This window comes from Pygocentrus nattereri, chromosome 2 (assembly GCF_015220715.1).
Source record: "Pygocentrus nattereri isolate fPygNat1 chromosome 2, fPygNat1.pri, whole genome shotgun sequence".
Lineage (NCBI taxonomy): Eukaryota > Metazoa > Chordata > Actinopteri > Characiformes > Serrasalmidae > Pygocentrus > Pygocentrus nattereri.
Genome location: NC_051212.1, coordinates 29,879,338 through 29,902,786, shown reverse-complemented (window position 1 = coordinate 29,902,786; position 23,449 = coordinate 29,879,338). Strand labels below are relative to the sequence as shown.

The following is a 23,449-nucleotide window of genomic DNA, read 5'->3' as shown; positions in this document are numbered from 1 at the left end:
GTCAGCACTCGGTAGCATTAATGCTAGCCAGTCAGCACTCGGTAGCAGTAATGCTAGTCAGTCAGCACTCGGTAGCATTAATGCTAGTCAGTCAGCACTCGGTAGCAGTAATGCTAGTCAGTCAGCACTCGGTAGCAGTAATGCTAGTCAGTCAGCACTCGGTAGCAGTAATGCTAGTCAGTCAGCACTCGGTAGCATTAATGCTAGCCAGTCAGCACTCAGTAGTGATAATGCTAGTCAGTCAGCACTCAGTAGCAGTAATGCTAGCCAGTCAGCACTCAGTAGTGATAATGCTAGTCAGTCAGCACTCAGTAGCAGTAATGCTAGTCAGTCAGCACTCAGTAGCAGTAATGCTAGTCAGTCAGCACTCAGTAGCAGTAATGCTAGTCATTCAGCACTCGGTAGCAGTAATGCTAGTCAGTCAGCACTCAGTAGCAGTAATCTGTTTGCTGTAGTAAACAAGAAAATATGCTGGTACTTTCTTTGCTCCTGTGGTGAAAGACATCTGTCTACTTTAGTCTTGGACCTGTGGCTAGAAACTATTTCAACTCTTAGGTTTTATCCGTTTGGCTCCATTCACCACCATCGGACTCGCTCGCGGGCGCCCTCTGGCGTTTCGCAGTCATGTTTCTAATGTAAGGGAGGAAAAGGAAGCAGCCAGGCTCCCATTAAACTGTCGTTCCACGCCATCTAGCGTCCGAGAGGTCGGTGGGCCACACTTCTAATAAAATAAACACAAACCTTTCAACACTTTTACACATGCATTTTACACGGTTGCATTTGCCGAATTATCTGGAGTCCACTTGTGCGCGTTCGGCTAAAGCGCTAAAGACTCTGTAGGCTCTGGTATAGACTGAGCGGCTTATGAAGCAGCGCTTCTGCGCCGGACGGCTTTGAGTATGAGCTTCCAGCCAATCCTGGTATCCTGGAGCTTCCAGCCAATCCTAGCGGAAGAGGCGGAATGCAAGTGAGGAAGTGTCGGAAAACAGGTGGGGATAAACGCTCCGCCGCACCAGGTGACGTGCAGTAAACAGGAGAGGAGGAGCAGGAGCTGCGCTTCCCTCATCGACTCAAGGCAGCGCCGCTGCTGTCTGAACACGAGCTAGACAGAAAAGATGCTTTAATTCATTGACGCTAAATGCTGCTACAATGGAGCCTTCCAGAAGGAGTGAAAGTGACTGGCAGGGTCTGGTGAGCGAGGTGAGCGTTTAAAGCCGCCCTTGTCGCCCTTGTTCGACGCCCGTGGCGCTGGGTGGCGTTAACATATGGAGCAGGATGAACACGAGCTGTTAATGATGCCTTAACTTTTACACAGCTCTGCCTTCATGCAGCGCGTTTTGCTATGTGCAGGATTTAATGATAAATGTGAGATCTGAACATACAGTTGCTCTTGTTGACTGCCGACAAGGTTGTTTATGTGTATGTTTAAAGTTTAATGTACAGTAATGCACTGTAAAGTATGTTTAATATTGTTTGTTGCTTACATTGTCTTCATTTTCTTGCTGATTTTTCTCATTTTAAGGTCTTCTCAGTTATTACTTCTGTCATGAATTTGTTTCACGTAGTCATGTTGATTTTCGTCTAACAGCATCTCTAAATGCCCAGCTTCATTCATTACAGATAAAGGCAGCATTGTTCATTCACATTGTCTAAGAAATTGCCCTGTGGCTATGCAGTGGCCACAGTGGCCTTATGTGCATGTTTCAGGTGTGCCCCTGAGGTATAATCCTAATGCTTAGTATGGATTAAGGTGATCTTTCAATGACAGTACTAGCCAGCTCTTACCATGCCACTGATTGTTAACTACTTGCAGCAAAACAAATAAACATACCGTAGTTCAAGACTTTTTATAAAGAGGATAGCAGTATGTTTTGTTTGTATATCTGTTAATGTGTTGGCTCATCATTTTGAATTAAAAGGGTAAAAGCTGAGCACACAGATCAACAGTTTGCTACATGGAGCTGTGTAGCCTTTACAGCGGATGTTGTCCATAGCATTTATCATCCTAGACTGGTTTTGCATAATCCAGAAAGGCCGCACTCGAGTAAGATCCATTCTACCAAGAAACATAAAACAGGTTGAGTCTTATCTCCACCCCTCAGTCAAAGCTCAATATTTACTTTACCAGGAGTGCCGAAAACTAAAACCCTGGCAAAACATTCTCTGTAGGTATGCAGTGCTAGGTATAAGGGAGAGCGACAAGTGTCCTAGAAGACGGACCTGAGGGGCTCGTTTATGAGCTGGAGACCAGTGTCAGATGCAAGGAAAGAATTAACTGCTAACACGGACTTAAACCGATGAATTTGTTCCTTATTTCTGCAGTTCCTCATATGCAGGCGTAAGCTGGAGAGTAAGAAGGAGGCTCTTCTGATTCTGTCCAAGGAGCTGGACACATGCCAACAGGAGAGAGATCAGTACAAGCTGATGGCCAATCAGCTTCGTGAGAGACATCAGGGCCTGAAAAAGAAATACAGAGAACTTATTGTGGGTCTTTTAAAACATAAATAGATAAATCCTACAAAATAAATCCTAGAAGTGATATTTTTATGTGGTGCTTGTTCTACAAATGATATTTCATAGAAAGTCATGTAGTATTAAAATAGTCCAACATTCCTGCTGCAGATCTACCGTCCTGCAGGTTTCACCCTAAAAATATATTTTTGACCCTAAATCTAACCTACCTGATTCCACTAATCAAGGACTTCTGAAGTGAGTCATTAGTTGGATCAGGTGTGATCGAAAGGGTTGAAGTGAAATTATACAGGAAGGCCTCTAGGAACAGCATTGGGGCCCTAATCTTTTTTTTTTTTCAAATAAAGGACTTTGATACAGTGTAAAAAAAAAAAAAAAATTAAAAAGCAGGCTGTTTGGTTCAAAGGGATAAAGAAAAGTTGGAAAATGGTCATGTAAAATGGAACATAAATTCATACAAATGAAAATAATAAAATACAAGAAAATGTAGGATATGGACTCTTCAAAGGACTTAATAACTTCTGACAAATGTAAAAGATTATTTGAAATGTTCTTTTGAGACTATACTGTTGCTTTTGCTTTTCTCATCACTACTCTTGTGTACTTTTGTGCAACTTGTGTTTCAGGATGGAGATCCTACATTGCCACCAGAGAAACGCAATCAGGTGGGTCTGTGATCATTATGCCTATTCCATTTAGGAAACCAGGTCTGTAATATTAATGCTCAGGCTTTACTAATTCTAATCTTGCTGTTGTTTCTGTATTTGTTGCTGTTTATTCATGTCATTTTAATAGTTATCTGTACAGGTTTGTACAATTTCTACTGTACAGTGCACATCAGCTTTGTCTCTCCGTTTCTGTGTGACACAGGTGAATCTGGCTCAGTTGTTGAGGGATTCACGGGAGAGGTGTAAGCAGTTAGTAGAGGAGGTGAAGGAGCTGACTCAGAGACTAACTGAGGCTCAGGGAGACAACAAGGTAAAAGAATACCCACATGCATTTATCGAGTTTCCTGTACCTCTTTTACACTTCTCTCTCCTCTCTCTATCCAGCTTTTGAGAATGACCATTACTAAACAGAGACTAGGAGATGATGAAGTTGGAGTCCGACATTTCCCAGCCCACGAACGCGAAGACCTGGTTAGGCAGCTGGAGGAGGCAGGGCTGCAGGTAAACAGGCAATGATGTCTAAAAGCACAGAGTCAGTAGAATCTTTGTTCAGACACGCATCTGCTGTAAGTATTAGGCAAATTGCCCGTCTTGAAATACCAAATACTGTAATGCTTAAAGATCATTTTACGATGCATGAAAAGTATCATGATTTCATTTTTCTGAGATATGCTAAGTAAGGTACACTAGTAATGCCAGATTTAGAAAACACTGTGGGGGAACTGTAGTGCAATTGTATTTTTTAAATTCAATACACATGTACTGCTCATTTATACAACCAATAAAAAAGACAGTTTTTGACCTCTCAGTCTCCTGAAAATAAGGGATAAACCCTAGACAGCTTTGCTACTTAGCAACTCTTAGCAAATCTAAACATGCGTTTAATCAAAGTTCTTTAAGTAATTTTATGCAATACTGATATAATATCAGCCAACTAGTGTTTCCCATGCAGCCCTTTTATTTGATATACCACTGACTCTTGATTTATCCCTTAGATACCACAGGAATCATTTTCATCAGTAAATCGCTTTGATGGACAGTTGTTTATTTGCTTTTGTCAAAATGGGCTCCCTGTGTTTGAAGCCCATATTATCCTCTGTTAGCTTTATCTTTAATGTGAGTTAGTCAACCCAAGACATATTTTCACCTTGAAAGTTTGTTTCCTTAGTTAAAAACTGGAGGCTAATGTAGCTAAAAATGGAAGCTGATACCCCACCCATTAGCACTGTGCCATCGGCAAGTCTAAATGATCTCACACATGCCTCAATAGACTTGCTTATGTGCTTTCTGATGCTGTTTGACATACTGCTACCTTTAAAAATGGTCAGTGAATACAATTCTCTTTAAGATGACTAATGATATTGTTTTTAGCTTTCCAACATACTTTTTAGCAAATTTTATAGATAAAAGTAAGCATAAATTGCAAGACTTGAAACAGCTTTCACACTCTATAGACTGTTGTAATGTTCTGAATTGACATGCATGTGATGCAGCACTTTTAATTAATCAGAAACTCTCCTTGGATATTTCACTAACCTTTTGATCTAGGTACATATCTAGACCTTGAGAAAGTTATGACGACAAAAAAATCACTTTAAAATGTGTTATGTGAAAAAGATTCTATGACCAAAACTGTAAGAAGACTGTGGTAGTCATTTAAATAATTACGACACGATTAACAATTTATTTGTCTTTTTTGTTCATTGTATGCAACTATTAAACTGCAAGTGTAATGTGGTCAAATCGGCTTATAGTTATCTTGCTTCCTAGCTGTCAGGACTTAGTAGCTCCCAACTGACAGCAGACACAGCTCCAGCTCAAATAAACAAAATGTGTTTTGTGGAAAATAAGCTACTATACGAAACAAAATAATTGTGTCATCTTAAATAATTGTAATCGGGCAGTGTGCCAGGCCTATGGTTTAGTGTTATGTAATGTATGAGTGTAGCACTGCTGTATATCAAAATGAATCATGACTGCATTCAGTGTAGTAGTCTCAACTGTAACAGTAGTGGCTGTTGACAGAACTTAATTCTAATAGCGCCCTTTGTGATTGTTTCAGAGAGCAGAGCTGGAGAACAGTTTGAAGGCTGTGAGTGATGAGTTAGAGGACGTGAAGGCTGAAAGGACTGTGTTCCAGGAGAAAGCTAACCGCCTCAACGTGGAGCTCAACCACATACTGGGTGGCCGGGGCAAACGCATCATTGATGTGGATGCCCTTTGCATGGAGAATAGGTCAGGCAGTGTTAGAATAATACTAGCACAGTTTACTAACAGCAAACTAAGGGAGATATTTGTATACGTATAAAAAATGCAAGAACTAGGAATTCAGTCGTAATCTGTTATTGGTAAACATTGCCATAAGTGAATCTAGCATGAATCTAGAGACAGTAGATGGGGCCTTTAAAACTACATATTATGTTTTAAAATGCACCAATTAGACTTTGAAGAACCAGAAGGATAACAAATATAAAATCCATCATAAACTTTTAAATAGTGATTTTTAGTAAATAGTAAATGTACATTGTTTGGGACTAAAACTGTGACTGTTTTGGTTCAGTTGAGTCTCTCCAATGGAAAAAAAAAACATACACAGATCAGGCATAAGATTACGACCACCTCCTCGTTTCTACATTCATTGTGCATTTTATCAGCTCCACTTACTACATAGGAGCACTTTGTAGTTCTACAATTACAGACTGTAGTCCATCTGTTCTTCTGATCTTCAGTGAGAAGACACAGCAGTGCTGCTGGAGTTTTTGTTGTCCACTCACTGTCCACTGAAGAACAGGGTAAAAGGGAGCTATCAAAGTATGCAGAGAAACAGATGGACTACAGTCTGTAATTGTAGAACTACAAAGTGCACCTATATAGTAAGGAGAGCTGATAAAATGGACAATGAGCATCAAACAAGGAGGTGGTCATTATGTTATGCATGATTGGTGTATATTAACCATTCTCCCCTTTTTTGGATTATTAGTTATGTTGTTTTCTATGTATTGTCCCTTTAAATTAAAAAGCCAAGCTAATTCTGCATTTACTCTGCGTCTTTTAGCTGTACTATATGAGATATCTCTCTGCTTTGTTGTTTTAAATACAGAGCATCTGTGTGCTCTAAATAGTTTGAGGTATAAGTGTATTAAGACTGTGAATTAGACTGGTAAGTGAAGCAACCTCATTATTTTTCATAATGTCATGTTTCATTTAACTCCAGGTATTTGCATGAAAGGCTTAAACAAGTGCAAGAGGAAGTCAGTCTCTTGAAATCCAATATAATGAAGTACAAGGTAAAAAACAAAAGTTTGACCTAAGAGTTTGTGCATTTTCATTTGACTCTCTTATTTGCTCAAATTTTCTTGGATGTCTGTCCATGTGTGGATTTTTCTCTGCAGACTGCCCTGGATAGGAGAAAGGACTCTAAAGTGGGTGGCACATCTAACAGAAATGCACTTACTGGAGTGCTCTCTGCCAGACAAGGTAATTGAGAAGAAGCTCAGAAGTGAACAGTTTTCTGTGAAGTCGGGACTGTTGTACTAAAAATTACTCAATTGCTCACTCAAAGCAAAAGGTGTGGCCCTGAAACAAAAAAGCTTTATAAAAATGCTCATTATCTTTTTTCTATTTTTCTGTTCCATACTGACTGTCACACATAAACCACCTTCACTGCAGTGCAAGATTTGCTGCTTGAAGACAGCGGATGCAGTCTTCCAGCCACTCCTCAGTCTATCTCTGACCTGAAGTCTCTGGCCACAGCGCTGCTGGAGACCATTCATGAAAAGAACATGGTTATTCAGCACCAACGCCAGACCAACAGGTGTTATTTATTTATTATATATTATATATATATATATATATATATATTTATTCTATAAACCTACTTTTTGCTGTTATGAAACTCTTCCCATCTTGGTTTCTGTCTTAGTATTTTTATATCCTTACTGTATCATACTTGACCAAACACCCAGATCAAGTTAATTTACATTTTACTTAAAAAGTCTCAATGTCAATATGTTATGCTTGGATGTTGTAACGTCAGAGACGAGTTAATGTCACAATAATAAACAAAACCGCTAAGGATTTTAAAACCTGACTGGACCTAAAACTAAATTAAACAAAAATACAAAGAGCTACCCTAATTCTCTACTTAAAGTGAGGAGAAAAAGTTAAGGAAAACAAATGGCGCACGTTCTCAAAAAAATCTAACAGCTTTCAGGAGTTACACAAACTCTGACAGAGATTACATGAATTTTACAAAGCGAACAAAGCAAAGCAAAGTAAAGTTGAACGTCTCCCCAGGGAGTGCCTGGTCAACCTTTTTATACCAGAGAGCTCCCAAATGTGGCTGATTATATACCTGCACATCCTGCAACATACACAGAAGGAAGAAAAAGCACACAAAACAGCTCCTGGCACATCGAAGAAATATTATGACCAGGGGTCCAGCACACTGTATTTGGGGTGCCTCTAGGTGATTAAGTCAGGGTGACCTTTGTTGAAGATTTGTCAGTCAGCTTATTATAGTGTTTGTCATATCTAGGTGTTTCTTTAATCTGCACAGTGGATTCACTGACGTGAATAATAGTTAAAACGGTCAATATTGCAGAAAGTAGCTAATCTACATAAATGATTATGCATCATTGTATTCTTCTAAATGCATTGTTTCGGGCTTAAGTAGTGCAGTTTACTGGATACAGAAGAACGAAAGGGAGAACACAGGAGAACGAAGTAGTAAAAAAAAAATTTCTTATGTGCATTTTCAAAATTTGTCCATTCAGCAAGCACCATTTTAATTTTAATAACAGTATCTGCAGATGTGATGTAAGACTTAAATGTGGTGTCGATATTGTGTGTGTGTGTGTGTGTGTGTGTGTGTGTGTGTGTGTGTGTGTGTGTGTGTGTGTGTGTGAGATGGCAGGCAGACATGCCTACATTTGCAAGCCTTTTTGAATGACTGCCCTACACTGTTAGATTAATGGTCGGCACAAAAGTCTGCAGGCTGAACAGCCACTCTGGTGTTTGTGTTCCTTTAATAGGATTTTGGGGAACCGAGTGGAGGAGCTGGAGAGGAAGCTGAAGACACTGGAGGTATCTGGGCTTTGGAGTCTGCCAGGTGCGTACACACTTTACACTTTAGGTGTTTGCTAATTGTCTGTAAATGGTGCACATGTAAGTGCATTACTGTGACATTGCTGTGCATTAGGATTGTTTTTGATATTACACCTGTTAACTGAAAAAGACGACAAATGCAACATCACAATCAAATACATTTATTCTATGCTTGTACTTACTGGAGCCCCATTACAGATCTCCTACCCAACTCAAGTCCCACACAGCCCAACTAAATAGGTTCAGGTTTGGACAGTTTTCATGTACAGCATCAGGCTTGGGTCGGACTCGAGTTTGTTTTCTAGTGAGTGACTTTCTTTTAATGTAGTAGGTTTGTTTTTATTTGAAGGAATATGCCTATGTAAATTTCACGCTCTCAGACACAAAAGACTCAAGAACATTTAACTGGTCTGATTGTTTTACATGTAAGCAAATATAACCCAGTAATTAATGTAACCTCTGAGGTTTCACTTGCTACATAATAAACCTAAAAACCTACATTAAAAAACTCCAACATCTTATAATTTTCTGTTTGTAGCCATTTTTCTATGATAGATAACTTGCACTGAAAATATCGACTTATCTAGCCAGCTATATCGGTCATCCATTTTGCCAGACCAGTTACTGAGCTTGACCTAAATATTTGAGTATTATTGTTTTGGCAAGTAATTATTGCAACATTTAATATTTATCAAATTTAAGATGATTGGTTTTAAGTATGTTGTTTTCAGTGTAGAAGCATTATGACTAGGTTATCAGATAAAAAGCGCCCTGGTCATGAACAGCGTAGAACTTATGGTTTATGTATTTATAGCAATGACAGCAGGAGGATGGCCACATTGCCTCTTCAGTGACACATTAAACATAGGTGCAGTGATTCTACAGCAGCTAATGTTCAGAAGACATTGTTGGTGTTCGAGTCATTGTGCCAGTTAGGTCAGGGTAGCTGCAGCAAATGTTAAGCTTTCAGAGAAGAGAACAACTGTAAAAGAGTGTCTGCGATAATCTGTATTTATTAGTACATGCGTGTTGGGCCTGGTCGGGTCTCAGTTTCATGGGTACTGATCGTGTTTGGGCTTCGATTTTATGCCTATACAGACCTTTAGGCCATGATGCAGTGTCCAATGGTATCTATGACTTCATCTTCACTGCCATCATTTAAAATGGTCACTTTCTAGAAATCACTTCCAAAACAATTATCTATGCCTGTCTTTATGCTTTGATCTACTTTGAGCCCTGTTGCATCACTACCTGCATGTCTTGGTCTTGATGTAGCATATACACATATACAATGTTTTTTTTTTTTTTCTCCTTTCTCTTGCTGCCTTGCGAAGGCCTGACCTACAACCTATCGCTGGGATTAGGGAGTATGTTTCTGTCCCTCTGGCTATTTCTTCATGTCCTTCATTCTGTAATGTCAGCAGGAGTTTGAGTGGCTGCCCACAAACCTGACCCACATGTCTCAGTCATAACTTTGTCCCATAAACACTCCATATTTATGTAGCGTGCGTGTGTGTGTGTGTGTGTGTGTGTGTGTGTGTGTGTGTGTGTGTGTGTGTGTGTGTGTGTGTGTGTGTGTGTGTGTGTGTGTGTGTCCATGACTCATATGTGCATTGTAACATGGGACAGAAATCCCAGGCCATGACAGTGAAGAGTTTAGAGTTTAACCTGCTCTGACTTGCCTGATTTAACTCAGCTAGGGTTTAGATGATTAGATTATAAATGAAAGGAATAGTGAACACTTTCCACTTTTCCACTTACCCCAGATGTAGTTAATGGGCCAAGATATGATTGGTGTGCAAATTTGACTTCTTTAGCTTTGCACTGGAGCTACAAGGCTTATGTTGCTAACAAACATTAGATGTTAAGCAGTCACCCAAAATCTTTTTTATAAATACATCCTTAAAAGTTCTCTCAGACTGCTTCCAGGTCTTTATTAAGGTTAATTAGCAACATTAGACTCGTTGCTCCAGTGTTAAACTAAAGAAGCAAAATTTGGACACCAAACATGACTACATATGGCTACATCTGAGGAAAATCTGTGTACATTTGACTATTTGCCAAACTATTACCTCAAATACATAAGTGTTATAAGGTTTATTGGTCTGGAATGCATGTTTTTTTTTTGTAAAACAATTATTTTGTATTTTCCAGAATATATAAGCTTTATATTTTCATCACAGTTGCAATAAAACTTTGGTAAAATTGTACATTTTCAGGAGACAGAAAAAAACATTTTAACTTGAATGTATGTTAATGTAACAAGACTTTATTCCAATTAATTTGGCCTAAAGCAGACCAGTTCTATTTGTGTTTTCATCACAAAATTTTCACACAATGCAGAAAGCAGCTGGCAATTTTTAAAAATGATGGGAAGGAATGAAGGAATGACTGAATGAAGGAATTCATTAATTTTGATCTGCATTTAGCATCAATGAAATTTGATTTAAAAAGTTTCATTAGTGAGTTGTGAATGAACCGGCAAGTGAAAGCCTGGTTGATACAATCAGATGAATATAATACAGCTGTTTAAGGCAAACTTAGCTTTCCTGTCTTATGCATTGCTAGTTGGTGAGTGTAAATATTAAACCAAAATACAGCCTGCCAGAAAGATTCTGTCAGCTGAAAACCCACATTCAGATAGAAAGAGCTCTTACCTTATTTGTCACGTTACCAGTGTTAGAAACACTGTGATGGAGCAGTAAGACTTGTCACAGCTAGCTTTATCTTTACATGTAATGACACAGTTGTGTAGCTGATTTAAGAGAAGCTCATTGTTATTGGGTGCCCAATGTCTTAGCTGGGCAGCCAGGCAAAGCAGCTGAAGATATGGGCTAAACATTATTTTTGATTCATTGATGTTCCTATAGTACACAGAGAGACACGTTCAGCGGTGTGTTAAGAATAGATGTTCTGTGGATGCATTCACGCTGCATTTGTCAACGTCAGCAGGGCGCTCCAACTTCTCCTAAAAATATGAGACGACTGACAGAGAATTGTGAAAGTATGTGCTATTATTCAGCAGAACAAGACTGACAAAAATATAAGGTTTTCGCATTCAGGCTACCATGAAACCACTCTTTATGTCTCTGTCAATTCAGATGACTAATATTTTGACAAGATAAATGTAATCTGATGGTCATATTTGCTTAATAGCATGGACCGTTATTTAAACCGTTATTTTTAAAGGCAGAAACAAAATGTACAGAACCATGATCACTTCAGTGTAGGTATAGCTTTGACTTTAGGTAATGTATGAAAATCTCTTCCTCTTATAACTTGGTGGCCATTCATAACATATTATGGGCAAATTGTCAGTCGTAGATGACTGAAAATCTATTATAGTTTATTAGGCCTTGTCCAGTTTATGACGTTTTGTTAATTTTCTAATTGAAAATAATACATACCTCCACAATGAAGAAACATAAACATGGGGTTTTTAGCGCATAATTTCTAGTTATTTTCTGATTTTAACATATTTTTTTCCCAGCATGTTAAATTCAGCACCTAAATATTAAGTGTGCATTAAAATGTGCAGAAGGATTTGAGCTGTGTAGTGGACAAAACGTATAATTTGACCAGTGGTGTAGGTGGACTTCATAGGTGTATAGTTAATGACTACTAGCTTGTGTCACTGCTGTGTTGAGAATGGTCCACCACTCAGATAATATATGGTCATATGGTCACTTTCCATTGATCGATAGGATATAGGGGTGATGAAAACTTATGCAGCAACAGATGGACTAGAGTCAGTAAGACCAGAGAGTGTAGGGCCATGGCACCTAATGAACTAGCCACTCCGTGTATGAGGAATCTGTGATTTGTAATGATTAACAGGTTTGTCAAAAAAACGGGGACTGAAGTGGTCATTTAGTGGTTTACTGTTGTGCATTGTTTAAAAAAAAAAAAAGAACTCTTACTGACTCAAATTTCTTTACTGTAGTGGTAATAGACACCAGAGGCCACAATGTCTACAATGTAAATATAGCTATTTTTGCTATGGAATGTTGATGATGGTAAAATAGGCATAAATCTGAAAAAAAAAACAAATTCAGTCACAGAAGGCCTTCTATATTATTAATAATACCACAGTACAGCAAGAACTAGTCCTGCACTCTCGGTCCACAAGAGGGCAGTGTGGCACTTTCACTCTAAATAACTGTGCTGCACTGAGGCCCAGTGAAGCTCGGCTGTCGTAAGACTGTCATTCTACCACCATAAAGCTGACAAGCATCCATTACAGAAAATGATTGCCCACATTACAAACACATTTGGGGAATGTGGTGTTATTAGTGGAATTTGTAGACGAGACAGAGAGGGGCTCACGACTCGCTCTGTGAAAGTAAATGCAGGGGGGCGAGTGGCCTTGTGAAGGCAGACAGCTACTAGCCATTAATGCCAGGGAGGGAACAGAGAAGGAGAGTGACCACAGGCACAATACCCATAACATATTTTTACAATTTTCACAGTGTACCAGTGATTTAAACTGCTTACATCTGACTGAGAATTAACTAAGGTGGTGTTGTCTTGCTTATAGTGAAAATAAACCTGCACATAGTGCAGAAAGAGCAGCCATTTGTGGGTCATCTTACCATTGCAGTGGTGTATGGTGTCCCATAACTTTGAAAGCATAAAAATGAGATCAGAGAAAAGCACAGAACGTTAATGTCTGTGTATTTACTGTTGTATTCCTATATTAACTAATAAGAAATTCTGCTATATCAAGTTTCGTTTGATTGATTTTTAGTCATGTAGTGAATGAACAGCACTGACAGCATAGGTGCTAAAGTATACTTTTTTGTGTAACAATAATTTTAGTGCTTGTTTTTCAGTTTAAATTGTAGAAATGCTATATATATTATATATATTATATATATTTTTTTTGTTAAAGTAGTTTTAAATATATAAATAAACTTCTGTATTGAAAGGAAATCTTATTCTAATATTTTCTGCAAGTGGTGTTACAAAGACAAAATGTGAAGAAAAAAAAAAAACATTTTAAGGTCCTTTTAAACTTCTTCTTGTATGGATATCTCAGTGGAAGAAAGACTATCTGCATGAGTAATGAAATCTGCTTTTATTTGTCTGATCTGTTTTGCTAAAATACTGACCGCTTCTATCCAAAAGAGTGTTACAAATATATTGTCAGTGGTGTTACTTGTGAAACATGAAATGATTGAAACAAGTTGAAATACAATAACAACAAGAAAGCCATATAAGTAACACTCCACATATTGTATTTGAATCTGGTAGTGAACTACACTTTGAAGAAAAAAAAAAAACTTTATCAGTGCTGTTACAGTCAGTGATGTTGCACCATTACCAGTGTTATTCAGTATAACAGACAATTTATTAAGTGTTAACAGTTATACCTCTTTTGCCAACGTAATAATACATTAGCCCATAACAGCAGAGAGAAATTTCAAACTGTAAAACATCACTTGCTGTATCGTTTGTTTTTCCACTATTTCTTGCTGTCTCTTTGTGTGATGGTGTGTGTTAGGAGGTTGTGTTCACGCTGACTGTCTGATAGACTTGGAGTTGTGTCAGAATGCATGTGTGCTCAGACAGGTGTCTGCTCCTCACCCTGTGCCTTTTGCTTTCTGTGGATACAAAAGACAGGCAGGTGTACATTTGCATGGAACCATGCAGATAGTGTTCTGCAGTGTGAGGAAAAGGATTGTGCTTACTTCTTGCTTTTAATTGTGGCGCATAGCGGTCTGTTGTGACTTGAATTCCTGGGATGTGAGAGAGAATACTCTGTCCATTCTGCTTTTTGTGTCTGCTTGTGAGAGAGTGACAGACGCAGAGAGACAGTGCGAGAGAACGGATGGATGGGCAGCTGCCAGGTGGGTATAGCCACTCATCCATCCATTCTGCTTTGCACAGCAGGCTGTGCCAAGCCTCCACCCTGCTCTGCATACTGAATTAGCCCAAGTTTTTAATTGGTTCTGAGGCGAGTCTCTGCATCACGTCAATGACCTTTTCAAACCAAGAGAGCTGAACATAGTGCTTTTAAAGTGTCACTCATTCAACACTGCTAAAATTATACCCTCATGTACAGCATGAGTGGCTGTCAGTAAAATTAGTGGTTTAGCCAAAACTCAGGTTTGCTCAATTTCCCCCCCTTACTCCAAAATCAGCCAAGACATGTTCTGTACTTTTTTAACTGGCGCTATGAGACTATTTTGACAATCATGTGCAAAAGCTGGAAAGCCTCGGTCAAAATGCAAGTTTTGTTGATTTTGTAAGTACAACAATTAGTGTAATTTTCAGATTAATTTGCTAGAGTTAACATATTGGTAAAAACACACAAAGAATGTGCCATAACTTTTGCACAGGCCACATTATATGTTTAATTTTTTTTCCAAGCTGTTAAATTCAGAAGTATGTGTGTTAACCTATTTGCACTCACAAAATCAACAAAACCTGTATTTTGAACAGTGTTCAAACAGTAATTTATGCTTAAAGCCACCGGCTTAGCTCTGTTTATTGATTTGTGCATTATGCAGTGCATGAACACGCAATGGAAATTCAATGAAAACATATATTACATAGCTTAAAACATTAGTAGCCATTGTTACCCTTGAGTTTTGTCCACTTTTATAGAAACCAGTGTCAAAAACCATGAAAGCAAGAATATTTGTAATTACTTTTTAACCCAATTTTTAATCTAAATAACATTTTAATAACTTTCTTCACCTCTTTACCAAGAATTTTGAAGCTGACTATATTTTCTAATTTAGGCTTGTAGCTCTAGCGCTCCAAAAGAAGTAAATTTCAGACACCAAACATGTCTTGGCTGATTATATCATGGGATAAGGGGAGATTATGTGAATGTGATTTTTGGCTGAACTGTTGCTTAAGAATTACCGAAATGGACAGATTTGTTAGGTCTTCTCCTCTTTGCAACTCTTATGAATATGAGCCTCCTCAGCCTGCTGTCTGAACGGTTACCATTACTCGGTAATGTGTTTGTGCATCTGTATGTGACACTGGCTTTGCTTTTACAGTTTAGTTATAATTTGGCACAGCATTGTTGCGACTATCTGACAGTGTCGGTCATTTTTTGTCTAATATGTTTCTCGTATTTTTGTTTATGTTTGTTTTGCACTCTTGTGCTTCCAGTAATAGATTATTCCAGACAGATCAGACAGTGTTAACTTGTAAGTGGTGGCGGCTGCTGTTTGTGATGGCACAAGCATATAGTGCACATTCCCCTGTGAGTAGCATATGGCTTTAGCCTGCGATGCATACAGCTAGCACTAATGAAGACAGATGAGAGGAGAGCTGCAGCCACTTTCTCCAAGTGTGTGTTTGTGTGTGTATAGCATGTTTTATTCTAGATCATAAGTGTGCCTCTTAAGGCTACATGACTTTTAAGATTTTCCATAGATTTTGCGTATTTTTCTGGTAACTTCCGAAACTATTGAAATTCAGATTTTTTGATACATAAGTTTTGTGTATGTGTGACTATGTATGTGCCTATGCGTACACTAGGCTTCAAACTGTTGGAATCATCACCGGTCAGATTTTTCACTTTCTTTTTTCCACATTTTTGTTGTTTTTTTATATAATAATATAACATCTTATAGAGTGTAGATTGAATTGTAAATTGCTATACATACCACAAGGTATATTATTACGTTTTATTCACTATTTTGAGTTTCTTTTTAAAATTGCTAAGTTTTTAAATTATATATATAATCACATGCCAAAGTTTAGGGCCCCTGATCAAATTCTGTTTTTGTTCATTTGTTGCACAGTCATCAGCATTACTATTTATTTGATGAATTTCTCAGCTTGGGAAAACAAGTAAGACAGTAATGTGGCCTGTGCAAAGATTATGGCACAATTTAGATTTTATGTTTAATTTTTTTTTTTTTTTTCAAAAAATGTGTAAGTGAAATTGAAACTATGTACCAAACTTTGCTGCTGGTTCAATAATAGGTTCAAAACCTATTATTAATTATTTATTTATTTATTTTATGTGAACCACAGCAAGACAGTTATATTCCCACCCCTGATTGTAACTGAAGTTTCAAACTTATTAGTTGATTTGATATGTTACATGAGTACATTTAATAATATTTATTGTACCCAACATAGATAAGAACTGTTGAGCTGTGCTGATATATGCTTGATAGTACACAGGCAGATATGCCTGCAACAAGCTGCCAGTATATTATATGTACCTTTAGGGACTTTATCGCATAACTGCATCAGGTTTCAAACATCAGTCAAATCAGCTTCATGCGAACTTGAGCTAACTTTAGCCTCAGTTCATAAAGTTCCATTCTTTATTATAGTGTTAATTATGATTTAATAGCCAAATTGAAGATGACATCATACTACATCAACGTCTACAGAAATGCACTTTTAATATATGCATTGATTATCAAAAGTCATTTTATTTTGATCATAGATGGAAAAGCCCTCAATTCGACAGCTATGAGCTGCACAGTAGGGGTTGTTATAAAATTTCACTAGTAATAGCTGTGACCATTCACACTTAACAAGCTATGTAATAGATGATAATAATAATATGAGTGTATACTGTGTTGTGGTTATGGTGAGCAGACACCCAAAAATATAAAATGCTGAAGGTCAGATTTGAACCACCACGTTGCAAACATAGGTGACACCTTCTCTGTGTCTTGATGCTGATATGTTCATGTGTGTCTTGGTAGAGGTACAAATCAACCTTTAGAATAATTTTATACATTTATCCGCAAACCAAATTAGTTTTGTTAATGGAAAACATTGTTTCCTAACTTTTGAACAGCAGTGTATTTTTACTTTCTGTGTCCATGTGTTGAAATCTTACACACATGTTGAGTGTAGTGTGTATTAGACACATCCTCCACATTCTCCATCCCATCTTGCGGTCACTGTGACCCTTCCCAGTTCCCCCTCAGTCATTAAAAGCCATTTCATGGTGCTGGTGTGTTAGCGGTCTTAATGAAATGGTGAGATAACTCTCTCTTCCCTGTTGGTCATGGTGTCCTGCAGGAGGTAAGGATGCCATTACCCTGAGCGAAAGTCAGCACGCCACCCCGCCTGCCTCGCTTGGCCTTCCACTGCAACCTGTGCCCACTGAATCCAGCAATGCGCGGCCCCCCACAGGTTAGTGTGAGTAATTGTGTGTAACTGAAACCACCATTCCCTAATCATGCCCTCAGCTCAGCATTAAAGTGCCATAATTAGCTTGATCGCTGGCTGTAGCCCACCCTGCACGCATCACCACTAGCCCACCTCTGCTTTCCTGCACGCTCTCATCGTCGTGGTGACTAAACTGCCAATCCTCCTCAAATGCCGTGGCATTTTGTAAATGCTAGCGAATTCTTGCCCGCTGACATTCACCAACTTTTGGGGGCTTTTTTTTTTTTTTGTAAACGAGAGACAGCCCCATAAATATGGATGCCAGACCATACTGTGAGCTATGTTTCTCTTTCCTCCACTTCCTCAAGAAGGCTGCAGTGTTTAACCTTTTGCTTGCGTGCTCCCAAATATGGGTCAGTAATCCAGCAGAATGGGTGTTGGGGATTTGGGCGTGGAGGCAGAATCTGTTCCCCCTCAGCATGCACTCGTCTCCGCCTGGGTGACTTTACATTAGAGTGCTATTTTTAATTCGATGAAAGCACAGGCAGTGAATGATTCACATATTTTTTTTACCGCCATTGCATGCCAAATTATTTGTGTAGCCTAATTATGCATTTGAAAAACAAAGACATTTTTAAACTGCTTAGCCCTAAAGTATACACTATAAAATATAGACTATATGGACAAAAGTATTGGGACAAACATCGAAATCATTGAATTCAAGTGTTTCATTCAGTCCCATTGCCACAGGTGTATAAAATCAAGCACACCTATCCATGCAGTCCACCTTTATAAACATTTGTCAAAGATAAATCATGCTTTTCTATCTGGCACTCTGATGGACAGTTTGATTTGCCAGGAGAGCATTTGGTTTGGCGAATGTCAGGAGAACATTACCTTTCTGACTGCATCATGCTAGCTGTAAAGTTTGGTGGAGGAGGGATATAGGGCTGTTTTTCTGTGGTTGGTCTAGACCTTTAATTCCAGTGAAGGGAAATCTTAATGCTTCAGCAAACCAAGACATTTTGGACAATTATGTGCTTTCAACTTTGCGGGGGCAATTTGGGGAAGGCCCTTGTCTGTTCTAGCCCCATTGACTGAGCCCCATTTCACAAAACAAGGTCCTCAACCTCATTGACCTCAGCCTCATTGATCATTGCGAGCCAGGCCCTCTCATCCAATATCACTCTCACAAATTATAGATTATAGAAGTGTGAAAGCTGTTATATCTTATAGAAATTAATGCCTGTAGATTTAGAATGGGATGCCATTTAAGCTTCTGTAGGTATAGAAGTCCAAATACTTTCGTCCATATGGTGTGTGTGTGTGTGTGTGTGTACAATGTATACAATGTATATATATTGCTGCTGTCCACCTTGTATCTCCATTTTTGTTATTTTTCAGTTTTTGAGAATTTGAAACTTCCTGTGGTGTTATATACTGTGCGGAAATTTCATGACAGAAGGACCAAAAGAAATAACCCAAATTTGCTTGGAAAAATTTCTTTTTCCATAGACTTACAATAAAAGTCGAATATTTTTTTTATATATATATATATATATATATATATATATATATATATATATATATATAAATTTGTTGTGTGTTGTGTAGTACAAAATGCAGCTGTACCACATTTTTGAGCTAAAAGATATGAAGCGAAAAAGGACTAGGCTAGTAATGTTGATTGTGGTTAAATTTGGTTGGTTACTGTAGTGGGTAACACCTCTGCCTTCTATGCTGTAGACTGGGTTTGAATCCCCACCTGGGTAAAACACCCTACGCTACACCAATAAGAGTCATTGGGCAAGACTCCTAACACCACATTCGCCTACCTGTGTAAAATGATCAAACTGTAAGTCGCTCTGGATAAGAGCGTCTGCCAAATGCCGTAAATGTAAATGGTTAAAGACCAGTAGCATTTGCCTGTTCGTCTTAAAGATTTTATATTGTCTGCCGGTCTGTACCTTTGTGGCGTAAACTTTGAGCCACTGTGGATTTCTGTGGTCTCTTTGTAGGCTTAATTTATTTCAGTAATAAGAAAATGTGAAGTGGCATGATGTGGTGTTTAGAGAAACTGAGCAGTGCAGGGAGTCGCCGAGTGCCAGCATGGCAGTGTACTCGTCTTCATAAAAAAATAATTTAAATGGTTTTTAATTTTTGGATGCTGCACAATACAGCACAGCACATCCAGTGTAGTGGCCTTAACAAATTCCACTGATTTTCAAACAGTTCTGCATAATTCAATCATTAGGATGCAAACAAAGTCATTCAGAGTGATCTGATGTGAAATGTTCTGTTCTAGAGAATCTTGCCGAGTCAACATTGTTCACAGTGGTGGTGATGGGAAGTAGACGTGTGAAGAGTTTAATGCTCTTCAAAGCTATATCACAGAAGGATATTACATAAAGTGTTTTCAAACACGCTGCCTGAAGGTTTTGGCCTTTTTTCCGGTCATGGCAGAGTGTGTTTAAAGGAAAAATAGCCCCAGACGAATACTAATTTTTTAGATTTGCCACATTTTTATCTCTAAAACTCAGAAGATGCATGTAGGTTCACTATTTTTTTTGAATAGTAAATAAAATGGCTACATTTCTGTTGTAGAAATCACAACCCCTGGTTCCTCTCACCACCACTGTACAGTGGTGTTCACTGTATTTTATTACAAACTTTTTTCAGCAGGTTTAGTGTTGTGTAGACTCTGTGTTGAGTTGTAGGTATTTTTCTACTTGTTGTATTTGTTTTGGATCTCAATGCATAGATAATTTCAGGTAGCAATTTAGAGCAAAGCTCTTTAAAATTATGTCGACCTTTATTAACATGAGATATTCTGAAGTAATGACAAGCACTTTTGTAAGTCGCTCTGGATAAGAGCGTCTGCTAAATGCCATAAATGTAAATGTAAATGTAAATGTACAGAAATGCTGAGTTTCTCTACACTTAACCATTTCACATCAAACCACTCTGAATGACCTTGTTTACACCTCCATGACTGAATCCTGAACAAATGTAAACAACTGCTGGAATTGGGTCTTATAAGGGTCCTTATATATGCCGTGTTTTAGTTTCTGGCCCTCATGGCTGAATATGTTGCATATTAGTTTGCCACTAGTTCCGGATCAATTCATTGTAATTACTGAGCAATAAGTCCTAAGACTAATAATATAATTAAAGTTGTAATGAAACTCTTCCATGTAAAACTCAAGCTGCTTCTTCTGCAGACCGCTGTACCAAGGGTTGTGCCACTTGTGCTGTCCTTTCAAGTGGTCCCTGAATACGAATTTTTGAAGGCCTTCCATCGCTGCCACATTGCACACATTAGCCAACAGGGCACCTCTTCATTAGCATGGCGCTAACACAGTGACCATTAATCTTCTTTGTCCCCCTGACTGGTTCAGATGACAGGACAGGAAGTGGAGGGCTATCATCATGGGAACAGGACACAGCTGGTGATGACAGCTTCCTGAACGTGTGGCCAGGCTCCCGCCCCAGTCCAGATGGAGGTGGAGACAAGGTGGAGACACCTGTCACATCTGAGCATGGGGAAGAGATGGTCTCTGGTGGGCCTGAAATCATGAAACAGACAGAAGAGCAGCCAAATGCTGAAGTAGAAGAGGGGCCTTTAGCGGAGTTGGGGCCTATTGCAAAGCTGGGCCCTATCGCAGAGCCTGTCGTAGAGGAGGGGGAGGTTGTAGAGGGGGACAGCAGCTTCACCGTGGAGGAAGGTGAAGATGCTGCAATGTCATTGGCTTCTCCACTGTCTGATACCTCAGATTTTTCTCCAAGTCTCAATTCAACACACAACACTTCCAATGGCATTGAGCAAAGTCAACATGAAGGCTACAGCTGTCATGGCTTCAGAAAGGTGTCAAATGTAGCGATTAATCCGGAACATATTTTGCAAGAGAATAGTCCTGCTTCCATTTCCGAAGAGTCCAATCAGTCAAACCCTTCACCTCTTACACAAAGTTGGAATCGGGACTGTCAACCAAGAGAAAATGATGGCTGTCGTGGTGAAAGTGTGGCTTAAGTATTAATCATGTTCTTCTCCATTATCAGAGAATCCTGAATTTTGAAGTCTTCAAAACATGAGTCTTCATTTTTTATGTACAACTGTCTGGCATGTTTCATGAACTTCAAGATCCACTAGGGCTGATTTGGACCAAAAGTGATTGCTTTTGTGTAGCTGCTGACCTTAGTCAGAACAGAGGGAACATGAAATATTGGGCCAGCGTTGAAAATCGTGTTGATTTCTGTGTTCCATTCATTAATTTTATTCTGTTTGTTTGCCTCCACCTATGTATGTTTGTCACTAATTGAGTTATAGTCTACTGAATAAAAATTAAGTCTAGCATCAGACTCAAATTCACTAGCAATGGTGGCTGCTTTTCCATCAAAATGGATATGAGTTGCGCTCACTCTAAAATGCCATTTATTTGCATGTGTCATTGGCTGTTACGATAAAATATCATCATATTGGCCACTCCTTTTTTCCAAGTATATGTACTTATTCCAATCCCGGTATATGCTCTAAATATTTCAAGTTGGAGTCCAAGAATTGGTGTCATTGAAGTGCTCACACTTTCAAGCATGTGTTTACACTTTACATCTAGTGCAGTTAGACTTATTGTTCAGGGTTAATGTGTTCGATATTCAGAGTTATCTAAAGAAAGCCTGTCTAAAAATTGATTTTGTAAAAATTTTGTTAAAATAATTGCAGCCATTTTCTTTAGTTTTTTTTGATAGGGGAAATCCTTTTATTTTTTAAACTTTCTGCATAATTCAATCATTAAGATGTTAACAAAATTATCCAGAGTGGTTGGATGTGAAATTTGTTGTAGATAAACTTACCAATTTATTTACAGTGGTGGTGATTAGAACCAGTGTTGAGATGTGTAGAATAAAAACTATAGCTATGTACTGTCTGAAGTAATGCAGTGATCCTACAAATCTTATTAATTTCATATGTTGATTATGGTAAAAGTGTGATAAACCTGGGAAAAAAAGTTTACTTTGGTGCCATTTTCCTTATAGTGCTGTATGAAGCTCTCCACCAGAGCACAAAACCTTATTGGACAATTATCATAAAACAGTGTTTTAGGCATCAGAACATGTTCATAACCATTCTGTGTAATAACTTTTTTGAGGGAGCTTTTAGAGGTGTTACACACTTCAGATGTCTGGCTCCGGTCACCACACGTGTGAATAGTTCTGATGTGGTTAGAACCAAGTAGTTCTACATCATTTCAGACTAGAACACAGCATTTCACATCAAACTACTTAGTGATTAAATTATTGACACATTTTGAAAAAATCAATGGAATTCCCCTTTAATAATAATTGCATAATAAAATAATTTAATAATAATTGCAATGTATGATAACACACTGCTACATCTCAAATCATGGGTTATCAAATATGTGAATGTTACTATTTAACTTATTATACCATCATTTAAATGAAAAGCCTGAATTTCTACTACAGTGCTTTGCTGCTGCATGTGCCTTATAAACTATAAAGTGGCCTGTGCTTTCTCTATTAGTGGAAACAGATTGAATGTGTGGGACCAGCCTATGATGTGTGTGTTTGTGTGTATGTAATCTTGAAACTGTATACATGTTTGACCAAATACAAATCTATATTTTCTCAAGCTGTCAGGAATTGATTTGTGCCGTCATTATTCTCCTGCTTAGGGAAAGAACATGGATTCTGTTTGTAACAGGCACACAGTTCATTGAGGGACAAAACTTAGGCTTTTTTGTTGATTGGATCCTTCAGAAATTTTTGTGCTGTTTAATCTTCAACTGATTCGGTCATGGATTCTCACAACTGACCAAAGAGTGGTGGCAAACACAGATGTTCTTGATGAACAAATGTTTCTTACAGCCGTGATTTATACTCCTCGTTCACAAGCGTAAGTACACTGTGCTCTGTATACTGGTTGTATTGTGGCCTATAATAATAACATTAGTAATGAGTTGTATTATATATCACGCTTTCATGACAGTTTCATCTCCAGGTACTTGACAAAAGATAAATAAAATGCAACAAAAATATATAAACAGTCAAATATAAAGGTTTGGGTAAAGTACATCATGTTG

The 23,449-nt window shown here is 38.3% G+C and overlaps 1 protein-coding gene across 2 annotated transcripts; it reads left to right on the top strand.

Annotated features, from left to right (window-relative positions):
* The first annotated feature begins 954 nt into the window (after positions 1-954).
* Positions 955-22,998, top strand: ccdc149a (coiled-coil domain containing 149a). 2 transcript variants are annotated; one of them, XM_017713964.2, is made up of 13 exons: positions 955-1,200; positions 2,323-2,484; positions 3,099-3,137; positions 3,343-3,450; positions 3,525-3,641; positions 5,203-5,375; positions 6,355-6,427; positions 6,533-6,617; positions 6,810-6,954; positions 8,174-8,250; positions 9,581-9,613; positions 17,259-17,372; positions 20,747-22,998. In XM_017713964.2, exons 1-13 carry the CDS (start codon positions 1,150-1,152, stop codon positions 21,376-21,378), a joined length of 1,809 nt encoding a protein of 602 aa, XP_017569453.1. In that variant the 5' UTR covers positions 955-1,149; the 3' UTR covers positions 21,379-22,998. The 2 variants fall into 2 exon arrangements, with proteins under 2 accessions (XP_017569453.1, XP_017569454.1); XM_017713965.2 differs by lacking the exon at positions 9,581-9,613.
* Positions 22,999-23,449: the final 451 nt, after the last annotated feature.

Excerpts from the sequence above, each read along its gene's own strand:
- ccdc149a (XM_017713964.2), top strand. The coding sequence starts at position 1,150 with ATGGAGCCTTCCAGAAGGAGTGAAAGTGACTGGCAGGGTCTGGTGAGC. Across the intron at positions 6,618-6,809 it reads AGTGCTCTCTGCCAGACAAG|TGCAAGATTTGCTGCTTGAA; the intron begins GTAATTGAGAAG and ends CCTTCACTGCAG. Across the intron at positions 6,955-8,173 it reads CACCAACGCCAGACCAACAG|GATTTTGGGGAACCGAGTGG; the intron begins GTGTTATTTATT and ends TTCCTTTAATAG.